Below are 9378 nucleotides of genomic sequence, written 5' to 3' on the forward strand. Positions count from 1 at the left end.
CAGTGCTGTCTAAGATCCGTCCAAGACCAAAGGTGCTGGCACAGAAAGCTCTTGCTCTTTGTGTAGTTACGCTAACCCTAACCTTTAATCATAGCCCCGAACACTCACCCTAACCCTGACTCACCATCTACCCAGTGTAGTTGGGGTACCTCTCTCGGCACTATATAAAAAGGAAGAGCTTTCTGTGCGAACCCCTTTGGTCAGGGAGTTTTCTTCGTCCTTATGGAATTTTGGCTGTCACATGGCCAGTTTCAGCCCAGCGTCCCTACAAGCGAACGACTGGCATTGCACCCAGGAAAGAAAGCCCTGAGCCTCTGTCTCTCCAGTGCAGTTGTTGCGTCATGCTTGGCACTACACAAAGAGCAAGAGATTTCTGTGTGTGTACCTTTGGACTGGAAGGTATCTTAGACAGCACAGAACCCTACACCTAACGTTAAAAAAAGATCTAAACCTAAACCTAACCCTAAACTCCAACCATACTCCTATCCCGTACTCTAACCCAAACTTTACCTAAACCCTAACCCTAATCTTAACCCTAACCCAAATCCTAATCCTAACCCTAACCCCAAACCCAACCCTAACCCCAACTCAACCCCAACCTGAACCCCAATCTGAACGCTAACCCGAACCCTTAACCCGAACTCCAAAACTAACTCCAACCCGTATCTGAACTCAAACCCTGAACCCAAACTTGAACTGAACCCCAAACTCAAACCCTAACACAAAGTCTAAACCCTAACACTAAAACCTAACACTAACCCAAATACTTTTGTCAAAATAGCAGAGAATCGCACCAACAACTGCTGGCACTTTCTGCTTCTCAAGGCCAACCAGGGGTAATAGGCCTCACTCCTTCACCCAGGCACAATGAGAGCAAAACACCTGCACTTTCAGTTTGCCAGAAGAAAGAGAGCAAGAGCTTCCTCTGCCTTCTTATTTATACATTTCCTTATGTAAAAATCATATGGAATACTTGGAACATGGCCTTGGTTCCTTGGTTACAACCTGGTTACCAAAGAAGGCCTAGACTCAAAACCACTACAGGCTTTCTATCCTAGGTGGAAATGGATTTGTTTGGTGTCAGAACCCCTTATGCTGAAATGGTCAGTCTGAGAACCAAAATGGAGTGTGAATGAAGATTCCTACCAGAGAAAAGGTACCAGCAGAGGAAGCTCTGTGTGTACATGGAGTGCCAAGAATGGCTCACCAATTGCACAGGAGAAATGGAGGGTAAGGTTGTTTTTTTTCCTGGGTGGAACTTCATTTGTTTGGTGTCAGAACACTTTCCCTGGTATTGTCAGTCTTAGACCTCAAATGGAATAAGAATGAAGATTCCTCCCAAACAAAAGGTGCCAGTACAGTGTAATGGGATGAGTCCGAAAGGATACAGAGATTGAAAAACAAGACACTGCTGAAAGCTCCAGAGTAAACCCAATATTTATTACAAAAAGTGGCCAAGTAAACAGGAAACCGAGAGACAGGAAAAGAGAGGAGTGAACTAAGCCCTCAGGGAAACCCCCACTCACTCAGGTGTGTTTTATGAGGTTGTCTTACTGACCCCAGGATAACCAGAATTCCCCCCAGACAAGGCTGCATCCTCGGAGGGTCAGCAGGCTCACAAAGATAGCAGCGTCCCCACAAAAGGCAACGTTGCCCTTCCTGTGAAGCTTGAGAGCCCCGAGCACGAGCCACCTGCATTTTTATCCAATGAGGCGGGGACGTCTCCCTGGGCCGGTGTGGCAGCAGAGGCCAGAGGCCCTCGGTCCCTGCCCCGTTCTGTGAGTGCCCCCCTTCAGCCATGCGGGAGAACGTGGGGATTCCCCTCGCACTTGCGCTGTTTCACTCAAGGGCTCTGATCTATTTGGGTCTGGGGGCTTTACTTCATCTTCTCCTCTCAGTTTCTCCTTCAGATGTCCTTTACAGAACACGAGCCGATCACAGAACACCAATTCAAACAGTTTACACAAGAAATTCTCTCTCCAAGGACAAAGCTCCCGTTTATCAGTGAACTTGGCAGGCAAAGAACAAAACTTTTGCAGGTGGCTGGGTCAAACACAGACCAAAAATATCAACAATCCCTGATACACCTGCCCTGAGTTCTGTGTTGAAGATGCTTCTTCAGCCCTTCTCTGGAGCTGCAGGGGCAGTGCCTGTGTGCAGAGCTGGAGGGAAGAGACTCCCAGCACAGCAGCACAACCAGGGACAAGGGCACTTGTTCTTTCCACATCTCGGCTTTGGGAAAGGTTGAGGAAGGTTGGGAAAGCTGTTAACAGGGTGGTTTTGCCTGAGGTGTTAAACATGGGAGCGGGTCTATCTTCACAACTCCCCAGAGAAGAGATGGCAGAAAGCTGCTCTGCAGGTTGTATTTGAAGGAAGAGGAAAAGAGACCGAGGGAAGGGGTTTCTTTCCTGGAGGGCAGGGCTGTCGTTCGCTTGCAGGAGCCCCGTGCTGGAATTGTCAGTCCGACTGCCAAATTTGAATCTGGACAAAGATTCCTGCCAGACAAAAGTGGCAGGACAGAAAGCTCTTGCTGCCCATGGAGTGCCCAGGGTGGCCCACCAACTGCACCTGAAACCCAAAGGTTACAGGCTTTCTTTCCTGGGGGAAAGGCCGTGACTTCACAAAGAGTCCCATGGCAGATGGGTGGGGCTGCACTGTGGGGTTGTGGGGTGTTGGTTCTTTGGTTTCCAGGGGCTATTCCAGAATGATGGGCTTTGACATCATAGAGGGGCACATGGGTGGGGCTGCATTCTGACCTGGTGGGTTGTTGGTTCTTTGGTTGCCAAGGGCTATTCTGGAATGGAGAGGGTAGGTTGTGACATCACAAAAGGGCCTCAAGCACATGGGTTGGTTCAGTGGGTTGACCCTGGCTGGATTTCAAACACCCACTAAAAGCTGCTACCTCCCCTCCCTCTGCAACTCCACAGAGGAGAGAAAAAAGAACCAGCTGAGGATTCCTGAGTAGACATAAGGGTGGGGAGAAAGTTGCTTCCTAACAGGTAAACCAGACTCAAAATAGGGATAGTACTAAAATTTATTACTGACAGGATAAAAGCCAAAGAAGGAGAAATAAAAACACCTTCCCCCCACCCCTCCTTCCTTCTCAGCTCTCCCTCCTCCCCCAGCGGTGCAGGGGACAGGAATGGGGGTTACAGTCAGTTGTTGTTTCTGTCACTGCTCAAGGAGAGGAGTTGGATCCTTCCCTTCTCCCGTGGGGTCCCTCCCACAGGAGACAGTCCTGGATGGACCTCTGCAGTGAGTCCATCCCTCGGGCAGCAGCTCTTCCCACCCTGCTGTCCCGTGGGTCCCTCCTCCATGGGGTCAGTCCTTCAGGGATGAGCTGACCCGGCGTGGGTCCCCACAGGGGCCACGAGTCCTGCCTGGGAAAAACCTGCTCCAGCCTGGGCTTCCCTCTGCACGGGCTGCAGGTCCCTGCCAGGACCTGCTCCATCCTGGGCCTGCCCCGGGGTCACAGCCTCCTTCTGCATCCCCCTGCTCCAGCGTGGGAGCCTCCAGGGGCTGCAGGGGGTCTCTGCACCCGATGCTCCCCCAGGGGCTGCAGGGCCTGGAGCACCTCCTGCCCCTCCTTCTGCACCCCCCTTGGGGTCTGCAGTGCTGTTCCCACGTTCCCACTCTGCTCTTCCCTGGCTGCAATTCTTTCTGGCCCTAAATCTGTTGTCCCAGAGCTGTTCCTGTTGCTCCTGATGGGCTCGGCCTTGGCCAGCGGCAGCAAGTCCGTCCTGGAGCAGCTGGCATTGACTCCACGGGGCAGGGGAAGCTTCTGGCAGCTTCCAACAGAAGCCACCCCTGTAGCCCCCCTGCTACCAAAACTCACCCACAGAAACCCCTGACACCCAGTGACTTCCACTTGCCCCAGGATGGTCCCAGTTCCCATCAGTGTGATCCCAGTCACTCCCAGTTCATGCCAGTTGCCTCCAGCATGCACCCAGTCACTCCCAGTTACTCCCAGTTGCTTCCAGCACGATCCCAGTTCTCCAGGTATGTTCCCAGTTGGCTTCCAGCATGACCTCACTGGCTCCCAGTTCCCCCCTGAGTAGTTCCAGTCACTCCCAGTTTGATCCTGGTCCCTTACAGTCACTCCCACTATGATCCCAGTATGGCGCTGGTCACTCCCACTGTGATCCCAGTCACTCCCAGTCACTCCCAATAGGATCCCAGTTGCCCCCAAGGTGGTCCCTGTTGCTCCCAGCCCCCCCAGGATGGTTCCTTTCCCTATCAGGGACTCCCAGTCTGAGTTCAGGATGGCCCCAGCAACTGCCAGTCCCTGCCTGGCCAATGCCATTTGCCCCCTTCATGGTCCCAGTTCCTCCCAGTATGATCCCAGTATGAGTCCAGTCATTCCCAATATGATCACCAGGAACTTCCAGACACTTCCAGTACGAATCCAGTTTGATCCCACTCATCCCCAGTATGGCTGCAGTCCCTCCCACACACTCCCAGTATTATTGCAGTCACTCCCAGTAAGAGCCCGGCAGGACCCCAGTAGGGGCCCAGCTGCTCCCAGTATGATCCCACTTTCCCCCAGCAGGGTTCTAGTTGCTCCCCTTCACCCCTACTATGGTTCCAGTCACTCCCAGAATGATCCTAGTCACTCCCAGTATATCCCAGTTGCCTCCAGCATGCTCCCAGTCAGTCCCAGTATGATCCCAGTTGTCAGGGGTGGACCAAAAGAGGCCTACAGAGAGTGGAGAGAGATGCAAAAGAGCTACAAGGAAGGCTCAGAAGATGAGATCTCTCTCAAAGTCTCCTAGCAACTGCAGCTGCGCAGAACTGCTTGGGACCCAGCTACAAGGCCGCAGCCTTGCAGCCTCTGCAGATTCCCCTGTCTGTGCCCCCAGGCCACTCCTTCCATTCCTCCCTAAGCTCTCCCTTCCCCCTGTGTGACATATTCCATGCAGCCTATCCCTCCAAGTTCACTTATCACTGACTTTCAGGATTTGATGTTCCCTAGCAAGAAACTCACCTCTGTTCCCGAACCTTCTGTATCCCCCTGTACATAAACTGTCATCTTGTTTTAATAAACACCATTTTGTGGGTCACACTCGTGTGTCCTGTCTCCCATACAAGATGTGCCGCTGGGTCTGTCGCGGGACGAACCCCCACCTGTGATACCCAGTCTTTCTTAGTAGGATCCAAGTTACACCCTGCATGATCCCAGTTGCTCCCAGTCACCCCACTGTAGTTCCAGTCCCTCCCAGTAGGATCCCTGTCACTCCGAGTCTCTTCCAGTCGACCTCAGCCTCCTCCCAGTCACTACCAGTATGATCCCAATCTCTCCCAGTATGATCCTAGTCACTCTCAGTGTCTCCCAGTATATCCCAGTTGCCCCCAGTGTGGTCCCACTCACTCCCAGTTCCTCCCAGTAGCTTTCAGCATTATCCCAGTTGCTCACAGCCACTCCCAGTCACCCCCAGTGAGGTCCTAGTCACTCCCAGTATGATCCCAGTCACCTCCAGCGTGATCCCACTTGCTCCCAGTATATCCCAGTTGGGCCAACATGGTTTCAACTGCCCTCAGAATACTCCCAGTCACTCCCAGTATGACCCCAACCACCTTCACTCAGTTGCTCCCAAGATGGTTCCAGTTGTGCCCAGCATGGTCCCAGTTGCTCCCAGTTCCTCCCAGTGGGATCCTAAGAGCTCCCAGTTACCCCTAGCACAGAACCAGCTGCTCCCAGTATTATCCTAGTCTGATCCCAGTAGGATCGCGGTCACCCCCAGTATGATCCCAGGAACTTCCAGACACTTCCAGTAGGAACCCAGTTTGATCCCACTCATCCCCAGTATGGCTGCAGTCCCTCCCACACACTCCCAGTATTACTGCAGTCACTCCCCATATGATCCCAGTATGACCCCAGCAGGGGCCCAGGTGCTCCCTGTATGATCCCAGTTGCCCCAGTTCTGGTCCCGCTGGGTCCAGTCCAGCTCTGGGTGTATCCCAGTGTCCCCCCTGTCCCCCCACCCCGCTGTCACCCCCTTTTCTCTCCCCACAGAGCTCCTGAGCCAGCGGCGGCCGCAGCCCCTCCCTGGGGCCTCGGGCACAGTCTGGACCCCCCTGTGTCCGTGAGGATTTTGGGGGGTCGTGTGTCCCCCCTCCCCTGCTTTCACTCTGCCTCCACCCAGCTGCTCCCAGTGATCCCAGCAAAGCTTCCCAGCTCTCCCCAGTCCCAGTTATTGAGGGACGCTGGGGGAGAACTGGAGGAGCCCAAGGGGTGGAGCCAAGTTTGGGGGGCAGAACAGGCCCTGGGATGGATTGGGAATGGGGATCCCCCTGTGTTCCCCCCGTGTCACCCCGCTCTGGGGGAGCTTTGGGAAGGCACAAATCCCCAGTAGGCACCCAGCTCACCCCAAAAGGTGTTGGGACCCCCCCAAAACCTCCCCACAGCCCCTCAAGAACCCCAAACATAATCACACAACACCCAGGACCCCACTGGGGAGTGGGGGGATGATGTGGAAGGGGTGGGAGAGAAGGGAAAAATGTGGGGGTTGAGACCACAAAACTGATCTGGGAGGGGCTGCAGATTGAGAGGACCATGGAAAAGTGGAAGGAACAGTGAAAAGGGTGGAAAAGGGGGAGTGGTCTGGCAGGTCTGAAAGTCCAATGGGGGTCTTTGGGCACAGGGGAGCTGGGAAAGGGGGGGGTGGCCCCCCTGAGCTCCCAACTTACTGTGGGGTGCTGGGGCTGCTGAATCAAATCAGATCTATTGATAGAAATGAATTATTTGGGGTTACAAATGATCAGAAAAACATCTTCATCAGAATTATTTCCTGCACAATAGAAACACTAAAACTACCAGTAGTACAGCATAAGATAGGACAGTGCTCTACACTAAAGCAATTGTTGAAGCAATTCTACTCAAGTTGGCATCAAAGCAAGAATTATGAATTAGAGATGGATGGAACTCCCCCAGACCAACGCTCGTGGGGAGATCTCTGCTCTCAACTTCCAGCAGTGACCTTGGGGGGTCCCAGCCAAGGCAGGAATCTCCACACACCCCCAAGAAGGGTTCTGTTGGCAGAACCTGCCCCTGGCAAATGGGGACTGACCCTTTGTGGTAGAAAGGGATGGACTGACAGTCACTGGACTCCAGGGGTTGCCTCACCATCAGGGGGACATTCGGGGTGGGAGCAGCGGCCTAAGCTCTTCCCACAGTCGGGACACTCATAGGGCTTCTCTTACTGGTGGGTCTGTTGGTGTCTGGTCAAAGCACAGCTCTGGGTGAAGCTCTTCCCACACTCCTCACACTTGTAGGGCCTCTCCCCAGTGTGGATGCGCCGGTGGGTGACGAGGGTGAAGTTCCAGAAGCCCTTTCCACAGTCGGTGCAGCGGAAGGGCCTCTCCCCTGTGTGTATCCGCTCATGGACGAGGAGAGCTGAGCTGGTCTTAAACTTCTTCCCACATTCCCCACATGTGTAGGGCCGTTCCTTAGTGTGGAAATGCTGGTGTTGAGTCAGGGCACATTTATGCTTGAAGGTCTTCCCACATTCCCTACACGTGTAGGGCCGTTCCTTGGAGTGGATGCGCTGGTGGCTGTGGAGGTTGGAGCTCTTGGAGAAGCACTTCCCACATTCTCTACACACGTAGGGCCGTTCCCCAGTGTGGATGCGCTGGTGGCTGAGGAGAATGGACCTCTTCCTGAAGCTCTTCCCACATTCCCTACATGTGTAGGGCCATTCCCCAGTGTGGATGTGCTGGTGGTTGAGGAGGGTGGAGCTCTGTCTGAAGTTCTTCCCACATTCCAAGCACCTGAAGGGCTTCTCTCTGCTGGGAGGCTGCTCAACAGATGCACCACAAGACAGGGCCAAAGGGCTACTGACTTCCTCCTCACCTGCCTGGGGGGCCCGTGGCCTTTTCCTCTTCTCCGCAGCCTCCTCCTCCATCAGCCCAAACTTTGGGAAGGACAAATCCTGCTGGGGGGAAAGAAGGGCTGAGCGCGTTGGCTTGGGGGGTTCCTCCTGCCCAAGTCCATCTCTAGAACTCACCAGGCATCCTGGGACCATAAAAACCTCCAAAACACCAAGATTCAGCACAGAAAAACGCAAACCACCAAGATTCAGGCAAAACCCCCTCAGAAACAGCAAGAAGAATCCTGTCCCCCAAACTGTAAAAAGTTTAGATTCAGCAAAATATACTCCAAATTATGAAGATTAGCCTCAAATAAATCTCCCCCAGGAGTTCCCCCTCTCTGGTCTCTCCCCTCGGGGTTCAGAGGGTCTCCCCTCTCTGGGATGTTGGGGGTCCCACTTAGGGATGTTGGGAGTGTTGGGGGTCCCAAGGGTCCCTTCACCTCTGGCTCTCACCTTTGGGGTGCTGCCTTCCCAGACATTCCCCCTCTCCAGGTTCTCCACCTCGTTGTCCCAGGGATCCCAGGGGTCCCCACTCTCCAGGTTTCCCCTTCTCCGCTCCCCCGTTTCAGGCTCCCGGGGGTCCCGGGGCTCCTCCCTCTCCGTGCTCCCCCCTCCAGCCTGCCGGGGGTCCCCCAGCTCCGGCATCGCCCGCTCCACCCTCCACCCTCGGCAGCTCCCAGGGGGACCCCAAAACTGCTGTGTCTGCCCAGCCAGCCCCGGGCTGACAGTGGCCCTGACCCTGTCCCTGCTTCTCCCTGCAGGCTCCGTGGCCGGGCACACTTTGTGTTCCTGGGGGCCACCAGCTCAGCAGCTGCAGCCGCTCCAATCAGCGCCCGCAGCTCTGCAGCAAAGCCCCAGCTCACCTGGCACACAGGGCATGGACACAGCACCTTCTCGCTGCTGGGCACTCCCAGCTCAGCCTCTTCCCCAGCAGGGGGCTCTCCTGCCTCAGCACCACCTCTGCCTTCCACTTCTTCTCAGGGCCACCTCAGGGCCACCTCTGGGCTCACCTCCGGGCCATTGCTCAGGGACACCTCAGGGCTTGCTCTCCAGGACAGCAACCTGCAGGGAGGGCAGATGATGTGCAAGCCCAGGGGGGCCTGCTTGCACTGGCCTGGGGACTTCTTTCTCCTCCCACAACCACCCCACAACTTCTGCTTTTCTAGCCCCACAGTTTTGCAGACCGACCTTGTCTCTCTGTCTGCACAGACACATCTATCCCCTGTGGACAGAGCCTCCAGCATGTGCTGCCCTGGCAATGGCACCCAGAGAATCCCAGAATCAGCCGGCTTGGAAAAGACCTCCCAGATCATCAGGTGCACCCCTTGATCCAACCCCGCCGTGGTTCCCAGACCGTGGCACGGATGCCCAGGGGAGGGGCTTTGGGGATTAGGGCTCTCCCAGTACAGCCCAGTTTCCCCTCAGTGCCCTCCCAGTACAGCCCAGTGCCCCCAGCACAGCCCAGTGTGTTCGTGTCCCAGGGTGCCAGGTGATCCCTCTTTGTTGGGGG

The 9378-nt window shown here is 55.0% G+C and overlaps 1 protein-coding gene across 1 annotated transcript; it reads right to left on the reverse strand.

The window, feature by feature from the left end:
* Positions 1-6771: 6771 nt before the first annotated feature.
* LOC126636004 (gastrula zinc finger protein XlCGF7.1-like) lies at positions 6772-8957 on the reverse strand. Its single transcript, XM_050307697.1, has 2 exons — positions 8732-8957; positions 6772-7928 (listed from the first exon to the last, which is right to left on the reverse strand). Exon 2 carries the CDS (start codon positions 7899-7901, stop codon positions 7197-7199), a length of 705 nt encoding a protein of 234 aa, XP_050163654.1. The 5' UTR covers positions 7902-7928; positions 8732-8957; the 3' UTR covers positions 6772-7196.
* Between the last annotated feature and the right edge of the window lie 421 nt (positions 8958-9378).

The sequence above is a fragment of the Myiozetetes cayanensis genome, unplaced genomic scaffold (assembly GCF_022539395.1).
Source record: "Myiozetetes cayanensis isolate MyiCay16 unplaced genomic scaffold, myiCay2020 scf1282, whole genome shotgun sequence".
NCBI classification, from domain to species: Eukaryota; Metazoa; Chordata; class Aves; order Passeriformes; family Tyrannidae; genus Myiozetetes; species Myiozetetes cayanensis.

Excerpts from the sequence above, each read along its gene's own strand:
- LOC126636004 (XM_050307697.1), bottom strand. The coding sequence starts at position 7,901 with ATGGAGGAGGAGGCTGCGGAGAAGAGGAAAAGGCCACGGGCCCCCCAG.